Source organism: Rhipicephalus sanguineus, chromosome 9 (assembly GCF_013339695.2).
Source record: "Rhipicephalus sanguineus isolate Rsan-2018 chromosome 9, BIME_Rsan_1.4, whole genome shotgun sequence".
Lineage (NCBI taxonomy): Eukaryota > Metazoa > Arthropoda > Arachnida > Ixodida > Ixodidae > Rhipicephalus > Rhipicephalus sanguineus.
Window position 1 is genome coordinate 55110278 of NC_051184.2, and position 27994 is coordinate 55138271.

At 46.6% G+C, this 27994-nt stretch overlaps 1 protein-coding gene across 1 annotated transcript; it reads right to left on the reverse strand.

The window, feature by feature from the left end:
* Window positions 1-15: 15 nt before the first annotated feature.
* LOC119405192 (dnaJ protein homolog 1) lies at window positions 16-27993 on the reverse strand. Its single transcript, XM_037672005.2, has 3 exons — window positions 27842-27993; window positions 22883-23232; window positions 16-2501 (listed from the first exon to the last, which is right to left on the reverse strand). The coding sequence occupies exons 1-3, from the start codon at window positions 27966-27968 to the stop codon at window positions 2265-2267; spliced, it is 714 nt and encodes a 237-aa protein (XP_037527933.1). The 5' UTR covers window positions 27969-27993; the 3' UTR covers window positions 16-2264.
* Window position 27994: the final 1 nt, after the last annotated feature.

Consider the following 27994-nt stretch of genomic DNA (forward strand, 5'->3'; position numbering starts at 1 on the left):
ATAAGAGATGAGAAAGTGTTTTATTGTTTCTTCTTCCCTAGAATAAGAACAAAGGAGCGATGGTGCCAAACCGGCTCTATATAAATAAAAATTTTATGATGGAAGACGACAACGCAGCTTCGTAATTGTAACTTCCAGATCTCTGTTATGACATGGTGAACTTTATTAGGGTGTCAATAAATCATTAAAGTCCGGGGAATTTCTTAGAGATGGTATACTGAATTCTCGCATCATCATTTGCCTCCGAAATCTAGCCGCTACTCTAACAGCTGACGTAGGGGTAATATTAATAGCTCGTCCGTCTAACGCCGCTTTCCCTAATGTATCAGCTGTTTCATTTAGAAATAGACCTCTACGCCCAGGTACCCATACTAAACGAACATACGTTAAGTGATCAGGTATTAGGGATTTGAACTCTTTCAATGTTTTCATATCACCGGATGCCGTGAGCGCACTTCACACTGATAAAGAGTCCGTTAATATTACTGCGGAATTTATTGACGCGGGCAGTTTACGAAAGGCCACGGCTATCGCTAAAAATTCTGCAATGAAGATGGATGTGTAATCTGGGATTCGGAGCGAAAAGGACCAATCGAGAGCAGGGCAGTATATACCGATGCCACTCTTTTCATCTCTCTACGACGCGTCCGTCGCAATGACCTACGTTTGCTTGCATTCTGAACAGGTAGTCCTGTAGGGTAGCTCTCAACATGTTACTCGGTAGGTGTATTGCAGTATTAGGAAAAATGTCATCAAAGTAGATTTGAAGAGAAATTTGTCGCATTATAAATCGGAATAACCTCCCTTATTTGGACGGACAGTGAATCGAGGAGAGATTGTACAAATTTTACTTGAGGTGTGTGAAATCTAGGCCAATGACAATAAAAAATTAAAGCAGGTTGGGCAAAGAAAACTGTTTGGTTACGCCTTAAACTATCGTCATGAACCGGCACGCCCTCTCTTCGTTCTCATCTTCTTTTCTTTCGCTCCCAGAACACGTGAGCCAATTTGTCCAGTAAGGGATGCAATAACACTAATGGGCGAGACAACGTGTACAAAGACATTGAAAGAGAGAGAGAGGGAGATGGAAAGACTGAGAAAGAGAGAAATGGAGAGAAAGAAAGGGAAGAAATACAGAACGAGAAAGAAATACAGAAAGAGAGAGAATCAAAGAAAGAGAGAAAATCAATGGAAGAGAGAGAATAGAGAGAAAGAAATGGGGGGAGAGAGAGATAGACGACATAATCTCCTTTAATATGAAATGACATAATCGCAGAAATGCAGAAATGACATAATCTCCTTTAAAGTAAACGTGCGCTCGCTTCTGAACCAGGATATTGATGAAAGTTTTAACGAAAAGCCTACTGTAACGACATTAGTCTTAGTTTTCGCCACCCCACCCTAACAAAGTTGCACCATTGGCTTTTATCGCGTTTTAGATATTCCTCCTGTCGAATTATTCGAAACTTCGAATACTAGCTATTCGAAAGTAGAATTGAATTACTCGATTATGCATTATTCGATTCGAATTCGAAACTCGAATATTCGCGCACCCTAAATGGTAAGAACATGCACAAGGAACAATCACAAAGAGCGTCTTTAATTATTGATGAACACAAGCGAGGAAAGACAGGGGGGTTAACCAGACGCACGTATGATCAACGAGTTACGATTGATGAAAGCGACAAAAGATTTAGAAGAACAGAAAGTTGGGCGTATTTGTACTGATCCATGAAGGTACTTGGAAGCGCAAAACACACAAAATACACAAGAGGGTGTTGCTGACGGCAATGCAAGCCATGGACGCCGCCCACTGGCCCACCACGATGGCGACTTTGATGACAAACCAGTTGCGGTTAACCAGCTTCAGTGTGATGATCACGTGGCAGGGACGCCTCTGACACCGCAAACGTCGCGTCCCCGCCATGCTGGTGCTTCAACACGGTTGTTTCAGTGACGTCAATGCAAGCCATCTACAGATCTTTTCACGGAAGAGAAGAAACAGCTCCTTTCTGGGCTGTGCAACGGGAGTGCAAAGGCTAACGTCATTGCCTCGGCAGTGCGTTTTTAAAGAATCACGCTTCTTTTACCACATCCCAGAGGGGATTAGGGCGGCGCCCAGGGAGCCTTCTGTGAAAAGGTGCACGCACTTTGTCAACGAAGGCTCTCTGAGCGCCGCCATGATCGTCTCTGGGCAGAAATGCCCTGCCGAGGCAGTGATGTCAGCCTTTGTACTCCTGCGCAACAGTCAGATGCAGTGTTATTCAGATGAGGGGATCCAGTGCGCCCCAGAGTACTTTCAGGTCAATGTCTGTCATATCCCGAGGATACTCGATGTCGAAACCCAGAAGGAGGTCGCCCCGAATCGTGGGGTCGCTTGGGTAGGGCATTCCCAGTCCCGGGATGCGCTTGACGGTGGTGGGCTTGACGATGTCGGTCAATGGCACCGATATTGTGCCATGGGCGAGCGTAGGTACTTCTAGCGTCGTGCCGCGAAGAGCCTGCATGCGTGTAGAGATATGCGTTCGTGTTAAAGCAGATTTCATGGGTGCAAATTTATGGGGTCGACAGGATTCGACATTGCGACTAGACCGCACAAAAATAGCAAAAAGAAGTGTATGTACTGAAAAACTTGGGCCCGCTTATGCAGGCGATACAAGAGTGCTCGCGCACGAAGCACTTCAGAGACCTCGCTCTCCCAGCCTATATCCTTTCAAGGTCTTAAGTGGCCCGGCGTGTATCCGAAACATATCCCCTAGGATGGCTGGGGCCCATACTGCGCCGCTATTGGCTGGAGATGGTCACGTGACCTACGTGCGCTTCCGGTATTTTTTGTTTGTTTTTGTTTGTTTTCGATCAACATGGCGGCGTCCATGTTCGCGTTTTCTTTTGCGCTGAAGCCCTGCCCGCCGTAGAGATGACGCCGAAATGTTTGAGCCTTTTGCTGACAAGCGCCCATACGCCGATCGTTTTACGATGAATGAAGTGGTAATCAACATTAATCCGGGAGCGTGTACACGGCGTCGCCCCCTTTGGCGGTTATTTCTCGTGGGGTTGTCCCTCATTTGCTACTGGATACCTACGCATGTGGGTATTGATGACAATGAAGACGCCGATCACCTAGCTTCAAGTTGTGCCCACAACGAATGTGACTGCCAAGAATTCCCAGACAACAGTCGACATCTTATGCTCGTCCTCAAAAGGTACAAACGTCTTCGTCCGCTTGGCAGCATTCTGAGTACGTCCTCAGGACCTCGTTTGCAGGATTATCCTAAACGTGCTCTCATGCGGACGTGTTCGGGACAGCAACAAGCTTGCGCTGAACTGGGAATTACAACATTTGTGCAATGAACACCATTTGACTGCATGTTATTTTTTTATTTTAAAAAATAGAACATCTTTATCTGGTGACATAAATATGATTGCCGACGGACACGTTTCTCCTTGTTCAGAATGAGTACATGTATTAATCGCCAACGTGGCGAGGGTAATGCGATGTATTAATTGCTTGTTTAAAGAGCCCAATTTAAGGGAAATACGCTTCGCGAAGTTAAAATTCGGTGACATATATTTAAATTTCCCGCACTTCGACCGCTGGCAACACTGTGACCCATGTGACCAAAAAAACAAAGTTGCCTCCTGGTGGTCCCAGACTCCCAGCAGTCCCCACGGGCCCACGCTGTGTCTTCACGGAGAGGTTGTGACATGGCGCATGCCGGACTGAATATCGGTGAGTTCGATCCAAGCGTCTTTTTCTTCCTCTAATCACCACCACCACCTTTTTGTGTTCTGGTGATGGCGGAGAGCAGTGAACGACTATTTCGCCGCGAGCGAAAACGCCGCGTCGATGCGTCTGTTCAGCTTGCGAGCATGAACAATGACCTCGCTCAGCCGGCGTGTCGCATTCAAAGTCCGACCGAGTCCCTGCCCGACACCAATTCTAGTGGTCGCGCCCTGCATCAAGTCGAAGGGACTCGGCAAAATGAACAGACGGTAGCGCATCCTCCTGAGTTATGTGGCGATTCCGCCGTCTTTGTTAGTGATGATGTACTACACGTGGTGTATCAGAATGTTGTAGGGCCAGTAAGTAGTCCGATCAGTGGTGGCTACGACATGTTAGTGGGAGCCATTACGGTCTGACGACGAGAAGCAATGTGAACTTCCGACAAAGGTTCAGGTGGGCGGTTTGAATCGCGGTGCTCGCATGCCGCTGTCACGTCACTGCTGTCAGTTTTGCGGAGCCACACTTGTTTTGTGTCACTACCGTCGACTGCTAGGACGCTCTTGCAAACTCCAGGTACGGTCCAAGCATCAGAGAGCTGGCAGGAGGGAAGTTTCGCCATTTTGGCCTTGAGGCAGGACTGCGGCAAACTCTGGCTGGACTGTACACACTTGCCTGACGAACTCAGCCTTTGCTTCAATATTGACGGTTGCCAGTAGTCCCGAGCAAGCGCCCCTCTCCCGCCATTTCCACTGTTTCATTCACTGTTTTCATTCTCCCGGCGAGGGTGAATACATGCATAATCATTAAAGCATTTCATTAGCACGGTGTGCATTCCTATTCTTAACAGCTCCTCCGCCACCATGTTGAATTTTGATTCATGACTGAGCAAGCGTGCCCCTCTCCAAATCTTGTCGAATTATCCTTCGACGTAGGGACGGCGCTTGCTCGGGATTTTACGGTGGTACCCTCAACAACTGTTATCATGTCCTCATAAAAAATTCTTGACTTTCTTTTAGGATCACCGGAAGGACAGTCCGATTATTCAGCTGAATGAACATTTCATCGAATGCCTCGCCGAGCTCATCCCTTGAAGAGTTTTTATGGTTTGCTGGAGGCATCGAAATAAAAATGTATTACCTAGAAACATATTGTTTTTGTGCTTGCTTTAGCAGGTGGCACGGCCGCGTACCTTGCATGTGCATTTTCTGCATAGGCACCGACACTGTTCTATACTATGTGACATTCCTTATACTAACTAGTCAGTGGTACATAACTGTGCTCTAACATTAAATTCGTGTAAAAGTAAAATCTAAAATCCAGTAATTAAGCATGCAACCAATCTTGGTGTGTAGCCCAGTCGGTACGCTGCATGTTCAGAAATGTCCTGGGTGGACCAATTGATCAATATGCTTCAGTCCCCATAATCCTGAGATAGTGTCCTGTGGACCAATTGAGTATGTTTCAGTCCCCAATAAGTCCTGAAATTGTGCCCTGGTGGACCAATGAGTATGTTTCAGTCCCCAATAAATCCTGAAATTGTGCCCTGGTGGACCATTGAGTATGTTTCAGTCCCCATTAAATCCTGAAGTGTGCCCTGGTGGACCAATTGAGTATGTTTTCAGTCCCCAATAAATCCTTAAATTGTGCCAAAATGTCCTGGTGGACCATTTGAGTATGTTTCAGTCCTCAATGAATCCTGAAAGTGTGCCAGAAATGCCGTGGTGACCATTTCTGCATGTTTAAAAGACATGCTGAGGCCGACATAGTATCTTTCTTGGACTCCATCAAGACTAGTTGAGCATGTTTTCGGGACGTCACAATGTCCTCACGAGAACGTTTTGAAAACGTGCTGAAGATGTGTTACTGTTGTCTGGGAAATTTCATGCCTGTTTGACAACGCTCGTCTATTGATCCGCTGACATCTTCTGAAGCAGCACCCTGACCAGCGTGTAGCAAGCGGATTGTTCCCTCCCCGTATTCGTGGTCGTGGATTGCCTCGTCGTGACAGAGCCTCTTATATAAGCTAAAAGTTGGCTCTGTATGAGTGCGTGGGATATTATTCCGTCAAGAACGTGTAGACAGTCCGTCATGTGGGTCATGTGAGACACTAAGCACAATTTTTAGTGTCCCGCATTCGTTATGCAGCGAGCACGCGCTTATTTGTGTTTACGTCTGTGTTATTTGTTTTTTCTCCTCTTTCTTTCCCCCTATCTTCATTTCCTCTGTTCCCCCTGCCCGTTCTAGGAGCAGGCAGGCATTGTGCCCCTTTAGGTGGCAGTTGTCAGCCTGTACCCTCTCTGTTTCCTCTGTGTCTTCGTGTTCTCTATGTATTAAAACCTAATAATAATAATAATAATAATAATAATAATAATAATAATAATAATAATATAATAATAAGAATAATAATAATAAGAATAATAATAATAATAATAATAATAATAATAATAATAACAATACAATTGACACGACGCAAGAAACCCTATAACTTAATTTTGCTGCGTATGAGTGCATTCTTATTCATCTACGGTGAAAAAAAAGAAAGAAAAGACAGGAGGCACTTTGTGATATTGTTCATTCTTCACAACACGGCTCGATGCCGTTAAAATTAAATTTAGCGCAATATAAATGTAAAAAAACAAACATGTTTCGGGAATTGCGTTTCTAAATGATAACGTCCAAGCTTCTGGTAATGTACCGCATTTGAAAAAGGCAGGGAGCAAAGCATACTCTTTTATGTGAACTAATGTAATGTTAATGGGTGCTCTGCTGCATTGTACTACTCAACATGTAATGGGACATGTTATGTACATGTCAGCATGCAATGCATCCATCACAGTGAATTGGACATGCAGAACCAAGAAGTAACGCCAATTGATTGCCCATCAGGGCCCAAATATCGAAACCAAAACAGGACATACTGTGGGGTCTTATGCGATAAATAACCGCCGCCGCTCTCGGAACACACGGAGACAGTTCACGCCGTCCGGGCAACAAACGTGGGGGTTTATTAAAACACTTCTTTACATATGGCGAGCTCGCCGGCCGAATTAGTAAACAAGTAACACGCTAAGCTTATACGCTGACAATGAATACTGGGGAACAACACGCACACTCAAGACAGTCACGTGGATGGTAGGCAAGCCCGAAGCGAGTGAGTACAGAAGTCTCGTAGGTGGTCCGAGTTTTTTTCTGTAAATAGTTTTCTTCTGTCTCTTTGACTCTGGGAGTCGCGGCTTGTGTAGCCGGGTGGCCAGGGGCCACGGGTGTCGTTGCTGCTGGCATTGCGGCTCGACGCCGGGGCGTCGTGACATCGTCCGGGACGGTGGACGCCAACGTTCGGTAAGCTGCTGTGTGCAGCGAGCGCTTAGGGCCACCTCAGAGAGCTGATGTGTCCTCGCGGCTGCCTCTTCTGCGCCTGTGCGAGTGCTTGTTTTTGGATGCCGGTTGTTGTCGAGCGAGTCGTTAGGCCTAAGGCTCTGCTTAGCTGCCTGTTGCACGTGAGACACAACCCGTTGAATCGTGGCCTTGAGTTGTTGCACTCTGCTTCCCTCATTTTAGCTTGCGTGGCACGATTAAACTAAAAAAAAACGCAACCGTTCATTGCATTTGTCGTCGGAGACAGTTCACGCCGTCCGGGCAACAAACGTGGGGGTTTATTAAAACACTTCTTTACATATGGCGAGCTCGCCGGCCAATTAGTAAACAAGTAACACGCTAAGCTTATACGCTGACAATGAATACTGGGGAACAACACGCACACTCAAGACAGTATAAGACATACAGTACAATATAACATAAGACATACAATAAGACAACATAATACAATACAAATGCGGCGCCGCAGATGCACGACTCACCACGAGGGTCCGAGGGCAGCGAGCCGCGGTACCGTCCCCGGGCCCACCGCAAGGAGACGTCCATCCGCGCGCGCTGCCACACCCCAAAAGACCTCACTGCCGTTTCTATGTGCCGGCCTAAATTCGCGGCGGCGATGCCGGCGCCACCCGTAAACTCGGATTACAGACAGGGCATCCCTGACCTTGGACGAACGTGTCCACTTACGCCAAGCACGTGCCGACAAACACAGCGGTCGCGCCCAAGTTACGGCAGTCGCCAATACAGGGATGATATAGCACCCCCACAATACATTGAAATGAAGGACGGTTAACAAACTTAACGACATGATCAGAAAAAAAAAGAGCACGAACAGAAGAAAGCAGAAGTCGATTCAAGAAATGATGTACTTGGAGAATATACCTATATTTTGCAAACTCTCAACGTGGTACATTATAGTAGGAACATGTTTACTGTAAGAAATATGCAAAGACAAAATATACAGCACCCCTAGAACTACCCCCCACCCCATGTCCTCCAGTAATTACTCCAGTAAATGGATGCACATACCACTTGAATATGAAGTACAGAAATAACGACATATGTCGTGAAATTGGAGCACAGACTCTTCTTTATTAATGTTATGTTCAAGGTTCACTAATGACATTAAAATAGCACGCAAAATCCCATCCTTAAAAAGTGTTTGTTTTCCCTTTCCATTTGTCTAACAGAACAGTGCACTGTTTATTCTGATGTATACATCATTACCTGCCCAACAGCACATATATTTCTTAACCAGAAACCAAATGCCAGCTGGAACCTCTTCAACTTGTAAACCATCCTGCTATTTTCCTGTACATTATCATTTTGCACTGACTGCGACTTTCCATTCAATTGTATATTGTGTCTAGTTTTTTATCAGGCTTGCTTATCACATCAGTAAGTAGATTGCTAGTACAATATATTGTTTGCTAAGGCTCAATACTTCGTTAACGATTTGCTAGTAGGGCGGCAACAGGGGCTAGTTGGTACGTATTCATGCTTGTAGTTTCAAGTTTGACGTATTGAAGTTTGACGTACGAGTTGTTTTTTCAGTGCCAAACAAACTAAAAGGGCTTTGTAAAAGGGTCAAGAGGGGTGAACGCGGAAGGAAGAAACGAGCTGTAGCGTTAGGCACAGAAACAAATTTGTGGAATGCACAGAAGGCGTTGTTTACGGCATTCCCCTCTCCTGCAATAGGAACTACATAGGCCAAACGGGGAAGTGCATTAATGAGCGACTAAAAGAGCATAATTACGCTGTATCGCTGTTGACACACCCTGGTCATTTGGCTTCCCACTGCGCAGAATATAAATGCTAGGCGATGTTCCCTGACACAAAAGTTTTGGCACGATCTTTCGACCAGACAGAGAGGGAAATCACCGAAGCATTTTACATGCACATCAGCGAAGGGTGCGTTAGCACACCCTCGATCGCCCTTTCTCAAACAGAAATTAACTTTTTGAAGGAAACCGTATTACCGTGCGCGTAATCTCTTGACACGTTTCGGTGACACTGTTTAAAGCCATGATATGTATATTTTTCTTGTTGTTTGTGTTATACCGCCTCATCACTGAATCTCCCCCCCCCCTCGTCATTTAGTGTGCCTTCTTTCTTGTACGTACATAAGGCTGTACGTTATCGAAATAAAGTAGTTGTGAGTTTGCGCATCATCTTGTGTTGTTTTTCCTTGTTTCTTGGTCCGTGTCCACCGGCAGCGCACTACAAGCATGAACGATTTGCTGTATTAGCAAAAGTATAATATATAGCAGGTTCTTGATGCAAGCAAAAATATCTGTGAAAGTGCTTCAATGAACTATTACCGACTCTTCATTCTAAAAAGACAGGGCGTGCAAACACAGACACAAGAAAGAAGTCAGGGCACCACAAATGCCGTTTGTGCTTTGTGGTGTCCTGACTTCTTTCTTGTGTCCGTGTTTGCACGCCCTGTCTTTTTAGAATGAAAACGTACCAACTAGCTCAGCTCTCTGTTATTCTAAAATACCGACTCTTGTTACAAAATAGGTGTGTGTTTTCAAAGTAGGTTACAAGTTATATGGACGCTATAGTACTTTTTCTGGGAAAAAGTGTGACAAATTTTGAATGAAATGGAGAAGGATGGTTAACAGGTCAAGTAAGCTCTTAATTGAATAAATTATAAGACATTTGGCATTATTTGGCACTAGTGTATTTATTAGACATATATATGAATGGGGGTTTGAAACAGGGCCGTAACTAAGAAGTTGTGGGGGTTCTGACACCCCCCAAAATTTTTTCGTGCTTTAACTTTTCGTGTGACACTAAAATACTTCCATGCCTTCACAGCGACCACCAGTTGCCGCAGTTAGCCGTTCTACACACGAACACCCTTCGAAAAAAATTCCTGTGTACGGTCCTGGTTTGAAATATGCATTACTCATGTTACGCTTCCTAAACCCTTGTGTTTTTTATTATGGATAACAAGGCGCTTTATAATTGTCATGACATGACAGGCGTGAAAAACAGATTAAGAATGCTTCCAGATTTGATGCTTTTATTTTACGTATAATGAATTGGATCACATTCATTCAGGAAGAGACAAATCGCCATGAGCACTACAATAAGGGAGAGCTGAGCTAGTTCGCATTCATGTTAAAAGAGAGGCCGTGCAAACACGGGCACGAGAGAGATATCAAGACACCACAAACGCCGACTAACAACTGAAAGGACACAGAGCGGCGGAAAAGAAAGTAGACATAAAAACTTGCCTGCGCAGGCCCAGGCAAGAGGTGATACCTATCGATAACAGTTCAGGATTTTTATTTCTGCTTTATGCAAGTTAGTGATGCATGCATCTATCTTGACATTGTCGAGAGTGTAAATGCACGACAAAATTCGATGAATGTGCAGTTTTCTACAGGCACAGGAATGAAGCAACACGTCTAATAGTTGAGGCATGGCATGTAAATAATAATGGTAGTGCATGCATGAGCCAGCCATCAGTTAATGCGCATAAAGACATTTAATGCCTGAACGGTTATCTCTCACGTGTACCACCATGTGTGCGGACTGATAGGTATCACATCTTGCCTGGGCATGCGCAGATAAGTTTCGTGTCTAGGTACTTTCTTTTCGGCCACTGTGTGCCTTTTCAGTTGTTAGGCGGTGATTGCAATGTCTTCTCTCGTGTGTCTATGTTTGCATGTCACGTCTTTTAACTATGAGCACTACCTTGTGGTAGAGGTTCTAATCTGCACATCTTCAGTTCGATTCAAGCACTTTGTTATATCTCCATTGGTTCATTGCCAAAATACTGTTAAAGTCCTTTTTTCTCAAAAACCTTGCCATATGGAAGCATCTCTTATGAAACATTTGCAGAGAATTACAAGGAATCCGAGACTCTCTAGCTTTCTTGGGAGCCCTTACCATGTGAAATGTAAAGCATTATGCTAAGCATATTTTAATAAAGGAACAAAGCTCTACTAAGCCTCATTTGTATTTGTACTTCTAGTTCACATACAGAATGAATTTGCTCAAGGAATCTTGTAACTAAGTTGTCCCATGTCTCATTCTGGATTGGGCCACAGACACTACTTACTTTTCAGTGACTCCAAGGTAAGATAGTGTATTTTCAATTGCAGACCCATGTACTGTGTCCTTTCGTAAACCCTGTGCTCTAATTACAAAAGTATATCTCCTGTGGTTGCTAAATAGCTATGACATCTTCATGGGTGGGACCAGTCCATCTGGTAGTTAGTATCCTGGCTGTGAATAATGGTGGGTGTTGGGGAAGCAACATAAATGAGTCACAAAACAAATTAGACTTTGAAGAAGTTTATTTGCTGTAAGCGCACGACAACTGCATTTATTCTAGTAGAGTGAAAATTGTGTGTGATCTCATCATTTATTGCAATAGTGGGAACAATGTCAGAAAATACTCGGGGGCCTTGGGGTCACATCACGGTATGTTCAGCAATATAGTCTTAAATGAAATTTCCAGTGCAGTCTTCTGGCTCTCTGCTGAAAGTAAAAATAGGAGCAAGACAAAGGCAATTAAAAAAACTGCGTACAGCAGACTGCAGGATCTTTCTGTGCTTTCCCAGTACCAAAAACTTTGTAAGGTCTTCCTCTTCAAACATTTTTACACAAAAGCAAAATTATTAGGTCGTCAGAGCAATTGTTGAGCACTGTAAATAGACGGTATCGTGGTGGCCGGCAATGCTTATTCAACCTGTACACATTCCAGTGACGGCAACAGTTCAACCATCAGTGACGTGTGCGGCTTTAGTTATAGCAGGCATGAGTACTTTTTTGAGTCGGCGACAGAGAGAGCACTCATTATGGACACCTGAGCTCCAGTATCGACTAATGCCGTCAAAGGAATACTGACAACATGCACTTCTATTAGGTTCCTGTTCGTAGGGAGTGTCAAAGGAGGGTTGGGATCAGTCGAAAGTGATGCAGCACTACCTCCAGGAGCTGCATAATCTCGTTTTCCGTCCGAGATGATACTTAGTTGGTCAGCATGGAATAGCGGCATGGTTGGGGTGACGGTGAACGAGCAGTAGGGTGGCTGTTAGTCAAAGCAAAGTACGTACGGCTGGGCGAACACCAACGAGGGTCTGCATATGTATTAAATTGAGTTAATGGTGATGAGCAAAGCAAGTAAATCGCAGCAATAATGTTCATACCTAACCGTCATTTGTGCTACAACTTTGCCCATTGTGACGACCTGAGCAGCAAAGACATGAACACAGTGCTTGCCGCCATCTCATGCAACCTGGAAGGTTGTATGAGAGTTCGTTGTACTGACCCGGACCGCAACACTGGGAAGGGGGAGGTGGAAGCTGAAGTTGCCATGTATCATGAGTAAGCAGTGTAGAAATTTGGGCTAGTTGGTGAGCGTTCATCTTGGATGAATTGACTGTTGGGGCAGGAGACTAAGAAGGAAGTGAGACAAACAAGCGCAGACTTACAAGTTTTTGTGTGACTCCAGTCTTTTATGTGAGGAGTGACTGTATTAACTACAGTAAGAAGTATGCACATGGGGTCACATCACGATTAGAACATGGTGTTCGAGTTCGGTAATTTTAGAAAAAATTTGATTGTGATTGCTATTTCTTCTGACTTCTAACGGATTTATGCAGGTCACTGAAGTTTTAATATCATACAATGGACAGAATTTATAAACAATGTCAGCCCACTGCAGTGGGCGGCGGGATTTTGCTGGGATAGCACGGTGAAATACAATACAAATACTTTTCAGCAAAAGTGCAAGTTAAGAAAGCCTGTTTAAATAAAATGCTAAACCTTTCATTCTAGCAAATTTTATGTTGCTCATTGTTTGAATTTACAATATACCAATTATTTATTTACTGCAAAAGAACCAAAAGCCTAACGAGTCTGGCCATAAAGTGCGACAGCATGTACTTCTCCACTTAACTCGAATGCCTAGGCTGCATTGAAAGCACAGGCGTCATCACAAGGCTGGTTCTTTCTGATAGTAAACACTATATGAGTGGAAAACTTATGCATCTTGAAACATCAGGGAAAGCCTTACTGATTAGCAAATGAGATGTGTATCACAAGGAAATGTCGGGCAGCCTGATGTCATGGATATATAGAAATCTAGGGCTGTCAGCAGAAAGTCGAGACGCTGTGGGTTAATTTCACCTTTTGGGACATCATAGACAGGTATACATGCATGTGTGCATATATTTATTTTGTTAAACATGGTAAACTACTCGTGTTTAGCGACAAAATGTGTGTTCGAAAATGCGTGACTGGCAACTGCTCCGAAAGGCTGCTTTCCTGCTCGAAAGTGAGGTTTTAGTTGCTCCAGAAGCTGCGGAAAATTGGTTACAATTGATCACATCCCTAAGTACACATTAGACCACGCCATTTGAAAGGACCTCGTGCTGGGCATGTCCCTGTTGGTAATTTCATTTTTAATGACAAGCAATAAAAGTGAATTATATTATACTGCAGATCCTGCCCAATCTTTTTGAAATTTTAGTCCCTAGCCTACTGAAATCCAGAGTTATAATGGTTGACATAGATAGTAGGAATAGATCAACAGAACTAGGAGCAGATAAGAAACAGTGCTTTCCAACAGTACAGAAGTGGCAAACGTGGGCCTTTCATCCAATGAAGGTCAGCGAATATCGGCACAAAACATGTTCATTCGCAGTAGTACCCATATTTCAAAGGATCTGCCTGCCGAGGTGTTTCAATGCCGAATTAGTTGGTTTTTCTTGAGTGCATTCGATTGTTCACGTTAATAGTTTTCGCGGCCTTCCTTACACTTGTCATACACCTTTGATATGCGGTAATTCTTTTTTGTTTGTTTTAAGTAGCTGTGTTTTTTTACTCCTTACTTGTCATACGCGACGAATGTGATTTTTTCAGATACAATCTCGTACTGCTTGCTGTGATTTCTCCTCTCATATCTCTTTTTCTTGTTTCTGATCAACTATGTGTGTAATAGTATTCTTTGCTTGCTTTTGATAAACTAGCTATGCCATTTAACATTTACTTTGTCGTGTGCAGTGCCGAGTGCTGTCACATGCAGCAGTAAGGTTCCGTACACGGCAATTTCTCTTATATATTCTCATGTTGTTTCATTTATTCTTGCATCGTTTTATATTCACTCCTGCCCAAGACCGACAGTACGTACGAGATAACTAAAACAAACAAACAAACAAACAACAAACAAACAAACAAACAAACAAACAAACAAACAAACAAACAAACAAACAAACAAACAAACAAACAAACAAATCAATAAATAAATCAGATTTTCAGGTTCAAATCTGTGCTTACCAAGCTGTATTGTATGCCTAGTGCTACCTCCAAGGCAAGACTGATGTTCAAAAACATTTTCTTGGGGGAGTTGATGCTTGCTGAACAACATGATACCATGCAGAAAATTACTAGGAGAAAGATTAAGACTAACTCTAAGCTGCAGACAGACCATAAAGAAAGCTACATCGGGTGGACCATGCATTTGCATCAACCGGACGAGGGAACACACTATTTAAGAAAAGGGTAAGAGCACATCTCTTTCTGTGAATGGTGTTCTGGTGCAATTTTATGGCATCTCTGCAAGGTATTAGAACACACAGTTTGTTCCAAAATTTAACACCGCTCCACGTATTGTGGTGTTCTAACCCTGCTTCAAGTAAAAGATCTTCAGCCTTGTCGTCTAACATAGTATTTTAAATAGGGTCCCGGAAGTGTCCTTTCAATGTGGTCATGACATTATGTCTTGGATAACATGCACTGTGAAGTACTCTTCTCTCACAGTCATTTCTTTCAAAACATGTCACAGTCTAGGAAAGCTTCCTGCAGTTAATGCTTGTTTGTGGGCTAGTTGGTTTTGAAGCACAGCGAAATGATAAACGGCGCGAAATGGCACAGACAGAAGGAGACAGACGTGTGCACTGACTCGCAAATTATTTCATTTTCAGAAGTGCATGAAATATAGAGCGTTTTTTTATGAGTGCACATGTCTGTCTCTTTTTGTCTTTGTCTTTTCATACTGTCTGTCATTTCACTATGCTTCCTTCCAGTTCTTTTTTTCATGCAAAACATATTTGCAGTTCATTTCTCATATCTGTATCAGCAGCACTTATGTGTAATATGTTCAGTGACAGTAAAAAAGGAATGTGTACAATATTTCTAATAACTGTGTCTGCAGATATCATGCGTGTCTGTACTGTCCAATTATGTTTTTGAATTGAATAAACAACTTTTGTTTCACAATAATACACTTTTTTTCTCAATATTCATGTTGCATGGGCAACAGTGGACACTACTACTTACACTGCATGTCTGATTCAACATGACAGAGATATGCATTGAAGCTGGCATGTACCGTTTACGGCTTCTTATTTAAATTTTTGAAAACAGCACAAAATTTTTTTGGACGTTAGTTTAACCATCAGTCTATGAGAAGGAGAACTGCGCTCCCCGCTTTTAATGTGATAGAGTGATCAAAGGCTTTGAAATTTTACGGATTGGCGAAGAGATAATCGGACAGGCTAAGTTACTATTTTCGAAAGACGATTTATCTTCACCGTGTATTTTTCACTGCTAAATGCTGACAGCATCCCACTAGTCTGTGTTAAAAAAAAGGGAGGGGGGGGGGCACCCGCTATGCGCATTTCAGTGTCCTTCCTAAATGCGTATACCTGTATCTAGCGAACGCCAAGGCTCCAACCGCTACTATGCGTTTCATATGAGCAGTGGTACTATACAGCGCGAAAGCTGGAAGGCGGTGCATCGCGTCATAAAAAAAAAGATGAAAAATCACAGCATATCCACGGAGTGAATGATGATGAGTGGGCGAAGCTGCGGAGGTTCATCGGTAAACCGTGAATCTTCCGTGAATTCTGCCCAGTACATCATCACCGACGTGAGATCGGGCGCGTTTATACTAAAGGTTCGATGAGTTATGACGATTTGCAGCGCACTTTAATTTTACATGTACGCTGTGAATTTTCATTGTTTAGAAAACCATTGCTTAGAAAACATCTGGCGTCTTTCGTTAAGCAGCTGGCGTCTTTTCGTTTTGCTTTAGAAACATCTGGCGTTCTTTCGTTTTGCTTTTACAAAACATCTGGCGTCTTTTGTTGGTTTATTTCATCAATCAACGGCGTTTTGAACAAATTTTTATTGTTTAATCATGCACAGGAGAAATCTCACCAGGCACTAACTTGGAGGTAAAGAATGGCTGCTAATGGGAATGAGAGACAGAAGAAGTCGGCTTTTAGCTAACGCTGCGAATTTTTTATTGTTCAACAACGCACAGGAAAAATCTCCCACCGGCACCACCTTGCAGGTCAAAGCGTAAGACTGGTTACATACTACGCTACGAGGGACGAACGGGTGCCGCTATAAGGAGCTTCGCCCCTAAAAAGGACTCTTGGGTGAACGCAGCACCCCGTCACAAAAGACTGCAACTTTGAAACACATGTAGATTACGCGCGGAACAGAAGACAGCAGCGTAAATACCACAGGTGAGACAACTACTTACCTTAAAACAGCTAACATCCGAAGGCGTACAAGTGCCGCGTCTTCCACGCCCGCCGACAGCGGACATAAACGCCGCCGTCCCAAAAGCCCAAACATATCGGCGTCATCTCTACGGCGCGCACAGCTTCGCGTATGGACGCCGCCATGTTGGCGTGAAACAAACAAAAACAAAAAAAATCACGGAAGTGCGCGTAGGTCACGTGACTATCTCCGGCCAATAGCGGCGCAGTATGGGCCCCAGCCATCCCAGGGGATATGTTTAGGATACACGCGCCCGGGCTGTCGTATGCTGTCATCGCTTGGCGTAACTCAGACAAAGCCACATAGGGTATAACATAGCCATCTGTAGCATATATTGAGCGCACGCTCGCGCCAAGGAGAAGTCTTCTTCCTCATGTTCTTCGAGCGCCTTGATGATGATATTAAGCGCGGAGCACTTTAGGGGCCTGGACTGTCGTATGTTGTCGTCGCTTGTCGTAACGCAGGCAAAACCACGTACAAAAATAGAAAAAATAGGAACCAAGTGAGAAATAGAAAGAGAAAGAAAGAAAGAGAAAAATAGAAATAAAAATAGAAATAAATATTAATAAAGAGAGAAAAAAGACAGAAAAAACGGAAAAAGAGAAAAAGAAAGAAAGAGAGGAGGAATAAAAAAACACCCGAAGAGAAACAAAGAAGTCTGCCCAGCTTTGCACTTCCTTCAGGCTTGGCACCACTAGTACGAAGCTGCCTTAGTTTTTTTGTTTGTAGTCTTTGTAGTTTTTTGTTTGTAGAAAAATGACACTCCTAAAGGTCCAAACGAACTATCGGTTAATCAGAGTAACCATCCGACTACTTCCTTTGCAATGTGGAAAACGGTATGATAAAAATGAGATTAGGAAAGCAAGAGCAAGTGTGAGTATATAAAGATAATCGGTTCGTTCAAAAGGCGACGAAGGCGCCACCAGAGAACGAGGAGAGAGAAAGAGATTCTTTATTTGGGAAAATTAGGTGAATAGTGGGGGTAAGTGACGCAGTAACTGTCTCTCAGGCGAGGACACCACAACCGCGACACCTGGGGGAAAGGGGAGAAAAGTATAGGAGAAGTTAGAGTTATAGTGGAGGAGGAGGCCTGGGGGAGTTAAACACATCACTGGGGGGAGAGGGGGAAAAAGAAAAAAAAAAGGGGGGGGACACACGCGATAAACGCATGACTCGGAAAAAAAAAAACACGGAAGTTCCGTTTGTTGGGGGCTTGGTCGGCGTGGTTCAGAGAAGACGGTCGGCCAGTTGCGCGGCTTCGATGTAGTTGAGGACCGCGCGCAGGGCAGGGCGCACGCGATGGGCTGATCCTACCGGGTGCAGAATGTCATCTACCGTGGCAGACGGAAGTCCCAGCTGCTTGAAGGCACGAGCGAGCGCTTCGCGGTGGGTGGAGAGGGCGGAGCAGGAAAGGAAGAGATGCGCCACGGTTTCCCTCTCTCCGCAGTCACTGCAGAGGGGCGAGGGCGCACCGCGGAGGCGGTGCCGGCGCTCAGCAGGCCAGACGGAACCTGTCCGCAGTGCGAGGAGGAGGGACCGCTCTTTCCTGGTCAGCACGTTTTCCGATAGAATGCGTGGTGGAGAGCCGGCGGCCGTGCGCTTGTCGGGGTGGTTTCGCACGAGCTCTCGCCAAAGGTTTCGGCGCGCTGAGTCCACGGAGTCCGCGCACGTTGTCAGTGGAACAGCTGGGTCGTGTGCTGTCTTTGCCAGGTCATCGGCAGCCTCGTTGCCTGCGATGCCAACGTGCGACGGTATCCACTGGAGAGCCACGTCGCATCCGTGTTCGCGCAGACTGTGGAGTGACCACGCCACACGTTGTGCGAGTGGGGGGGCGCGTTCCTCTTTGGCGAGCTGGCGGAGGGCTGACCTCGAGTCAGTGTAGATTGTCGCGCGTGTGACTTGCGGCGTTTCGAGGATGAGGTCGGCAGCAAGGTGTATTCCTACCAGCTCAGCCGTCGTGGAGGAGGCGCGGTAGGCGAGCCGGCATTGGCGCTTCAGTGCCAGCTGTGGTGCCGCGCAGGCAGCGGCCGCAGAGTGGTCCCGAAGCACGGAGGCATCAGTGAAAAACTGTGTCCTTCCATCAAGGTCCTGGTCCATTCTGGCTGCGGCTTCCTGCGCGATAGCACAGGCCGGTGTGTTGCGCTTCGAGCGCACGCCTGAGAGCTCGAAGCCGATGGGGAGCGGCACTCTTTGGTGAGGGGGGGGCCACGGGGGAATCTCGGGTGCGGAGTCCACGACGATAGAGTCGAACGTGTCGAATAGTGTTCCGACACGCGAGTTGGGCAGTGCCCGCAACTGGGACAGGATGGCGGCCCCATCCGGTGCACGTTGGAGGCGCTCGAGGTGGTAGAGCGCGCGCAGTTCGCCTGTGAGTGACGCCGGCCAGGCGCCTGTCTCCGCGAGCGTGGCAGCCACTCTCGAACCGCGCGGGAGTCCGTGACACATGCGGAGAACTCGGCGATGGTCAGCGTCGATGGCACTCCACTGTATGGGGCGAAGGCTGCACAGAGGAAGCGCGTAATGCACTTTGGACATTGCCATGGCCTCGTAGATGTTCATCGCGAAGGAGGCCGGGCATCCGGCTCCTCGCGCGAGAATCCGTCGGACCGCACCCTCGACACGGCGTGCTTCACGTCTCACACGGCTCACCTCCAAGTTCCACTTTAGTCTATGGTCTATGGTGATACCAAGATAGCGGACGTGGGTTTTCCAGGGCAGCGGAACACCGTGGAGTGTTATGGGGCGGGTTGTACGCCGTTCACTGGCACGCGGGTGGACGAGGAGTGCCTCTGTTTTGGCGGCCGAGATGCGCAGTCCTATGCTGTCCAGGAACCCGGCGACGGCCTCTAGGGCGTTCTGGAGGCACTTACGCACCCTGGCGAGGCATCGGGTGGGGCCGCGCACATACAGGGCGATGTCGTCCGCGTAGGTGACCGCGTGCACAGTGAAAGCGTCTTGTTTGGGAAGGCACTCGGTGAGCGGTGCTAGAACCAAGTTAAAAAGAAACGGGCTCAGCACGCTTCCTTGTGGCACTCCGGTGGTGACAGGGCGGCGCGTACTGTTCGCCTTCCCCACACGGACAGTCAGTGAGCGGTCCGCGAGGAAGGCTTCAATGTAGCGCAGGAGTTTGCCCTGCACACCAAGCGCACAGACCGCCTGGATGATCGTCGTGTGGGGGAGACAGTCAAAAGCTGACTGCACGTCGAGCAGAAGTAGCAGGGCTGTCTCCCGGTCGTGTAGCGCTTGTTCCAGGGTGCCAACAACCGCGGCAATCGCGTCAGCCGTGGCGCGAAGGGCGCGAAAGCCGCACTGTTGTGGAGGGAAGGTGCCGCTCGCAGTGGCTATCCATTGGAGGCGATGAAGCGCCATTGCCTCCATGGTTTTCCCCGGCACCGATGTCAGGGATATCGGCCGGTATGAGGCGAGGCTGCGCGGTGGCTTCCCGCGCTTCAAAACCGGCACGACCAACGCTGTACGCCAGGTATCCGGGAGGGAGCCGCTGTTGAAGACCTCGTTGAAGGCGACGAGCAAGAGTTGGCGCTGGTCGTCGTTGAGGTTCCGCAGCATGCTGTGTGTTATGCCGTCCGGCCCCGGCGCGCTGCGGTGACGTCTGCGGTTGAGCACACGAGCGAGTTCGTGCTCAGTGAACTCGGCGTCGCACAGGCAAGCGAGTTGCTGCGAGACGGCCGCGTCTGTCGGCGCAGAGGGCGATAAGGTCGGACGGTGGCCTCCGAGAGTGCCGGCACTCACGCTTGGAGGCGCAGGGAGGGCTGGGGTAAAAGCGTCTGCTAAGAGCTCTGAAAGTTCCAGCTCCGTGATGCCGCGGGCCACCGCAATCGCGAGCACAGGGTGGCGAGGGGCCCTTGGGTTGAGAAGTCCTCTCATGATGGGCCAGGCGCGATTACGGCGACGTGGATCGCTGAGAGACGAGCAGACGCCGGACCAGCTGTTGCGCCTGAGTCGCCGTGCCTGTCGTCTGCAGACCGCATCTATGCGATTGTGCACCGTCCAATGTTCGACACGGTCCGTGCGGGTCGCAATGCGCTGTGCACGTCGGCGAGCGGCGCGCAAATTCAGGAGCTTCACGTCAGGGCACGGGGAGCCGGCAGGCACAACACAGCGCGTTGTGGCTGAACGCGCGCACTCCGCTATGTGAGTGAAAAAGTCACTGGCGAGCGTTGGTTTCGCGCAAAGTTCACGAAAAACACGCCACCTCACGACACTGTACACGCGCTTCGCCCCGCGACTCGGGTAGCTACTCGTCGACAGGTACCAAAGGTAGAGAGAGAGACAGAGAAAAGGAAAGAAAGAGAGGTAATCAGGGAGCTTGGTAAATCTGGTGGTAAAGAAACGTCACGTCTGCATGATACATACTTGGCGTGTGTAGTTAACTCTGGCATACGCATGCGTGGTTTCATGATGGTTCGTTGCAGTGACATGGCTGTTTTAGGAGTCCCGATGATTGTGTCTCTCCTTTCTTGATTCCGGCGAAGGTGACACCCGATGCTGGTCTTGTGGTATGTACAGACTTTAGTATTTTCGACAATACACCACGGTTGGAAGTTTGCGCCAGTCCAGTGTTCGCATGTCGTCATTGTTCCTTTCGTGCTACGGCTTTAACAGCGGAGCTATTGTGTGGTCCGTTGTGGTCCTGCATTAACTGGTTGGGCGAGGAGGAGCCACGACGAGAGATGGGGAGCCCAGCCCATAGCTATAGCAAGGCACGCAAAGCCAAGAAAAGAACATTGTATAGCATAGCAAGCGGGTGGGAAAAAAAAGAAGTGAGGGCGAGGAGGAAGGAAAGGAAGCGGGGAGAGGGTAGAGCATAGCATAACCATGCATAGTGGTCTAAGGGTGGGAAAGGAAATAGAGAGTCAAAGTCAAAGTTTATTTCCCCAGAAAATTCTGGATAGTCTTCAGGGCTAAAAGCTGCTTTAGGCAGCTTGACTTGGTCCTTGAAGACCCTTACACTGACAGCATACGACGTTTACAGTACAAATGGGCATGTAAAATCATACTTAAACATACACGAGTAATACTGTCAGAGTTGCAGTTAGGATTGCATCAAGCAATAGAAATAGCATACAGAGAGTCACAGTAAAATGAGGAGGATGAAAAGGAGAAGGTGAGAAGGTAAAGTATAGTATAGCAAAGTGTCGAAAAGGGAAGTGAGAGTGAGGAGGATGAAAAGGAAAGGGTAAAGCATAGCATAGTCATGCATAGTATAGGATAGCAAGGGCTGGGAGAGAGAGGTGAGGGTGAGGCGGAGTGATGTGAGGGTGAGGAGGGAAAACAGAATGTGAGAGGGCAAAGCGTAGTCTTGCATAGTATAGTGTGGCAAGGGGTGGGAAAGGTAAGTGAAGGTAACGAGGAGGGAAAGGAGGAGGGGTAGGTCGCCAGTTTCCTCAGTCTGAGCACCACTAGTGCGCAGCTGCCCCAATGTTCTTTTTCTTTAGTCGGGAAGGCGCGCCAAAACTTAAAAAGAAAGAGAGATAGAGGGAAAGAGAAAAAAAACATGGCTGATCCCTCTGTCAGGAATCGGTATAACACGAAAGCGAAACGTGTCTTCACACACGTAGTTCAGCGTTTGTTGTGCATTCTTTCGCCCCAAGCGCGAAGGACTTAATGCTACAGCAACAAATTCTAATGTCACGCGAAAAACGTCAAGCAGCTCGAAACTTGCAACGCGTTGCTCAAGTAGAAAGGGCGCACGGAACGAACATACACAGGATGAGAGCGAACTAACTGTCACATTTGTAACTTATTTCTTTGTGAGCAGCGCGCTCCTTTCGCAAAAGCGGCCGCTACAGTGAGCGAAGTGACCTTCGTGCTCTCAACGCAAACTTGTGGTGAGAGCACAAGACGTACAAACCACCGCCATCACGGGACAACCCCGTGCACGAGCGACCACGCCCTCTAGAGGCGCGCACTCATCCGCCATCTCGCTAGTGATAACGAAAACACGCTGATATACCACCGATAACTGAGTACCGCCACCGGCAAATGGTGTATATAAATAGCTCGCCGTTAGCATTGCAAGGAACGTGCCGTCTGTGGCCGAATCGTTTCACGCCTGCGCTGCTGAGCGAGGGGTCGTAAGTTCGACTGCCGGTGACGGAACTTTTTTTCTTTGCCAACTTTTAGTCCTTATATTTCACAACGTCATATCCGTGACGGAAATACGTCAGTGGAGCCGTGGTGAACCCCGGCATAAAACACTTTCGTGTTAAAATCTTGACGGGTGCGTACCTGTTTGAAGGTGATCTTGGCGACGTGCCGGACGTCGGTCCCCTCCCTCTTGAAGTACGGGTGCGGCTTGTCGCGGATGACGAACACCACGTCGGCCGGGGCGGCGTTGGGCAGTCGGTCGCCCTCGCCGGGGAACCTGACCTTAGTTCCCGCCTTCCATCCGGGCTTCACCCCGATGTCGAAAGTCTTGTACTCCAGTATGGGCGTGCGGCCGTCCCTTCCTAGTGCCGTCCTGGTGATCTTTCGCGACTTGGTGCAACCGTTGTACACTTCGGCGAGCGACACGAACAGGTCGTAATAGACGGCCGATCCCCGGCTTCGATTGGCTTCTTCCTCAATGGACCCCACGTCTTTACAAAAAGAAAAAAAAGAAGATAAAAGAGCGCGCTCGTGCGCTATCGCAGATATTTGAATTTAATTAGGAACTGCGACTGGCACACGTAGTCTGTTACCTCAATGATAAATTATGATCCAGGGATCAGCGCGGAAAAACGAAGACAAACTAGCAACACACCACGCGCATAGGCGTCCGAAAAGCCCCCCCCCCCCCTTTATCATCGAAGGGGGCGCCAAGCCTGCCCCATAGCTTCACTCCGTCGATATTGCGGCCAAGAGCCGTAATCATGCACATTCCAAGCATGTCCTCCCTTATGTCCTTGTTCCCGTAGTGCGCCTTTTTGATTTAAGATATGAACCGTTACCAACTAGCCCAAACGGCTGTTTTGCTACCAAGCATAGGCGTAGCGTCAGGGGGGGGGGGTCCAAACGCCCTTCCCCATTTTTTTTTCAAATTTGCATGAATATATATATACGCACGAACATATACATAAAGGATAGCTAAACACCCCCCCTCCCCTCCCACCCCGAATTTTTTTTTTGGCTACGCCCCTTATTCCAAGAACTCTTTACTCCAGACAAGCTTTACTCCCAGGAAGCCAGGGACCAAGGGCAGTCATAATGATATTTAGCGCAACCACTAGACACCAGACAAAGTAGAGGACGTAGACGCAGCGCATTCTTCCCACTAAAACTTATTCGGAAGGAACACACACAGTTGGAAGAATGCACTGCGTCTACGTCCTCTCCTTTGTCTGTTGTCTAGTGGCTGCGCTAAATGTCACTATCACTGCCTTGTTCCAACTCTCCCGACAAGCAACGTTGTTGACGAAGGCCAGGCCATTGTGAGAAGAGAGTCATCGCTTCATTTTTCACTTTTGCAGGCATCCATTGCGGAGTTCGTTTTCTTTCGGACTCTACCGACCTTTAAGCGCGGGGGGGGGGGGGGAGGAGCACTAGGTCCTGATAACAAGTTGCAGCACAGCTGTTTCAGTTCAGCGAACTTTCACATTAACGAACGTTTTCCTAGGCTCCCGTGAAGTTCGTTCAAGCGAAGTTTCACTGTATCGGGAAAGATGGGAGCAAACGAATGTTGGCGTACGCGCTCCTCACCTACTATTTTTCTTTCTCTTTCTGTCTTTTAGCAGTGGAGTTGTTATAGCCGGTCATAAAATTTCCACTGTCACCAGGAAACTATCATGAGCGGATATGTGCCACAGGAATTGGGCAAATCCCACTACTCACCACTGGTCCGACTAAAAATGAAGAAGGTAACAGGTAGCCCGAGAAGTAGCTGCGAAGCGACGGCGGCGTTCCATAAAAAGATAAAAAGACAGAAAAACACAGACAGAGAAAGAAAGAGAAATGAATAAAAGGAATAAAGACATAAGAAGGTAGAAAGACAAAGAAGGAGATAGAAGGAAGCAGACGCGAAAGAGAGATAGAAAAAAACAGAGAGCAAGATATAAAGAGAAAGAGAGAAATGAAGAGAAAGAAGAAGAGAGATAGAGAGAAAAAAAAGGGAAGAAAGGAAATAAAGATAGAAAGAGCGAGAAAGAGAAATAGATAGAGAGAGAAAGAAAGAAATAGAAAGAAACAGATACAAAAAATACATAAAAGAAACAAAGAGAAAGATAGAAACAAATAAAGAGCAACAAGGAAGGCCACCCAGCACCGCTCTTCCTTCAGTCTTGGCGCCACTAGTGCGAAGCTACCATAATGTTTCTTTCTTTCTTTCTTTCTTTCTTTCTTTCTTTCTTTCTTTCTTTCTTTCTTTCTTTCTTTCTTTCTTTCTTTCTTTCTTTCTTTCTCATTGCACAACGCTCCCTCCTAACTGCCTCCTCCTCCATGTCACCTTCACCCACGTACTTAGCAGCGCAACACCTCTTTCGCTACAGGCAACAACCACGGTCACCCGCGAAACGATGAAATGTAACAATGAAAGTCAACACTGAAATGTTGCGACGTAAAGTGACTAGTGACCTCGATAAAAGAGACCAAACTGCCATATCAGAAACGGCGGATCGCCGACAAGCCCACGATCGAGAGGCTGATCAATTACTGAAAAACGGCACGTACAAAAATGCGCGTGTGACCGGCGCACCTGCGAGGGCCTCGATCATCTGTGCCTGTACAGATGAGGCTTCCTGTACACTCGTTTCTGTATACTCGCGTTCCTGTACATTCGCCCCGCGATTTCTGTACACTCGCCGGCACCGGGCTTTTCGCGAACTATACGGCCGCCATAATTCATAAAAGCTTCGCTTAAAAAGACACTGTTCTAACTGGAACAACAAGCGGATGTGTCCAGCAGTGGCGTAAATCCAGAAAAACCACCAGCGGAGACACACTACTGGCTATGGCGGCCATATTGTTTTATAAATATTGGTTTTATATTTAATTATAAAATTTTAAAATCAAGCTTTGAAATAAAGTTTAAATAAAAATTTGAAACGAGCATGGCTTCACACCTCGCGTAATTCCATTGTGCTATTGAGTGTTCTTGAAAACCGGTCGAACGGTAGTTGGAATTGCAATACAGTTTTACACAGCTGAAGAGTATTGAACACATGTACACACGTACTACGAAATAAACCGGCGTTAAAAAAGTTAAGAAGCGCTATACTGCACTGTCAAGCAATTGAAATATGATGTTTAAGAAATAAATTTCAAGAGGGGGACACTTGCAAGGGGCGTACCCCCAGCCTGAACACAAGGGGGGGTCAATACCCCCCCCCCCCTCCCATGATTTACGCCAGTAGTGTCCAGATATAACGAACACGAGGTCCAGGTCACCATTCCCGATTTTGACGAAATTTACTTCAGGTACATGTTTTAGACACAGCGAAATGATTTCGAAGTTAGTTTATCGACAAAAATTTTTCTTGTTCACCTAAAAGAAGATATGCAAATTTTGGCCGCAAAAAAAAAAAGAAAAATAAAACACTTTTTCACCAATTTCGCAATTTGTGAACTTTGAGCGCACCTATCGAAAATGCGGTGGATTTCATGGTCACGATATTTATCCCAATCAATGAACAAGTTAAACGCAATCTTATGAGTATTTTATTTCCCTTTGCTGTCGAAGGGCTTTTGAGGAAAAAAAAAAACAACTCCCAAATATAGTAAATGGCACGAAACACACGTATATCAGAAATTTATTGCTGTAAGCAAGTTAAACTGAGGATAACAAAACTCGGTACATATTCAGTTTCCTATTGGGGCTTCCTCTCAAAATAATTATCGTGGATTTCGCGCGCACGGTTATACTTCGAAATTGCGCTGAGACTTATGTGCTTTACTAAAAACACCGATGTTTGAAAATGGCTTTCTCAAAAAGGCCATTTTTATTATTCTTTTTAATATCTCTCTGATTGAAGGCAAGGACGTTGTCTAGCACTCTATGTAAAAAAAAAGTTCCATTTTATAAGTTGCTAACAAGTTAAAGTGCTTTTTTTCGCTCACGGACACTGTGGACGCTCCAGTTAAAAAAATTTCTCACTTAAAACAAAAATTACTCTGATTAAACTTTCACATATAAATCTCTTTTGTATACAATTGCAAATGAATGCGAGCATACATCTTTACATGAAGCGCATCACCAATCTGCATGTGCCTGAACATGATTATTTCACACATTTTTCCATGTTTGCACCCATACTTCTTCTAAACTACACGGTCATCGACTTTCATACTTTTTTGACACGCTCACTGGCAACTTTCCAGCCATGTGATATAGTTCTATTGTGTTTATAGACTTTGTAGAATTTTTTTCAACGAATATCAGGGGGCGCACAATTGCCGCATTGCTTCACCACAAAGGATATCGTGAGGCAATGTAGCGGACGCCAATAGTCCTGAGGAAATACGATAGCGATTCTTTTTTGCTAGCAACCAGCAGAGTTTCAAGGCGCTCCCTGTAGTATCCTGTAGGCGCTCCCTGTAGCTCCTTGCAGTAATTCGAAGAAGGACAGCGTCGACAGGTCGCGCAAAACCCTCATAATCATATCGTGGTTTTGCAACGTCAAACTCAAACAATTATTATTATTATCTCAGAGGGACGGTCGGAATGAAATGACCCGAATAGAATACCGTAGCAGATCAATTGGAATACTTTAGAAAGGTAGTGCGTTTAGCTGTAGCTTTAATGAAATTCGATGAAAGAAATGAGAGCGCATATGCCATGGGCGTCGGCAAGCTTTTGTCTGGGGTGGGAGGGGGATCTGTAGCGCTAGTGGGACATCTGCTGCTGTAGCTTGGGGGGAGTGGGTCGGGTCAGCTACTCCCTCAGCCGGCGCCCACGGCCCATAGTCCTAAAGCTTCCTGTTCGTAAGCCCCCTCCGCCCCCCCCCCCCCCCACATTCAACAGTGGCAGGCGAGCGCCCCCCGCCCCCCACCGTTCCCTTCCCCCTCCCACCGCGACTATGCTCACATTTGGCTGCTCTCATACTCATCACGGCATATAGCCGTCACCCACAGCTAGTTGGGCCCCTTGGTTTCGGATTCACCCTGGGGGACTAACATTGAAACTTAGAGAGCCGGGTGGTGGAAGAGGTCGACATGGCATACAGAGAATAAAACGGCATTGTTCCACGCAGCAAGGCAATATGTGACACGACTTACCTTCGGAATCTCCATACTTGACATCAAAATGCACTCGTTTCATGCTGGGCGATGTGCTGCGCTCCGTACCGCTTGATGAATGCGGACTGCCGCTGACGGAAACCGGCCGTACCGCATGGGAAGACATCTTGCGGTGTACACCAGTCTCGCATG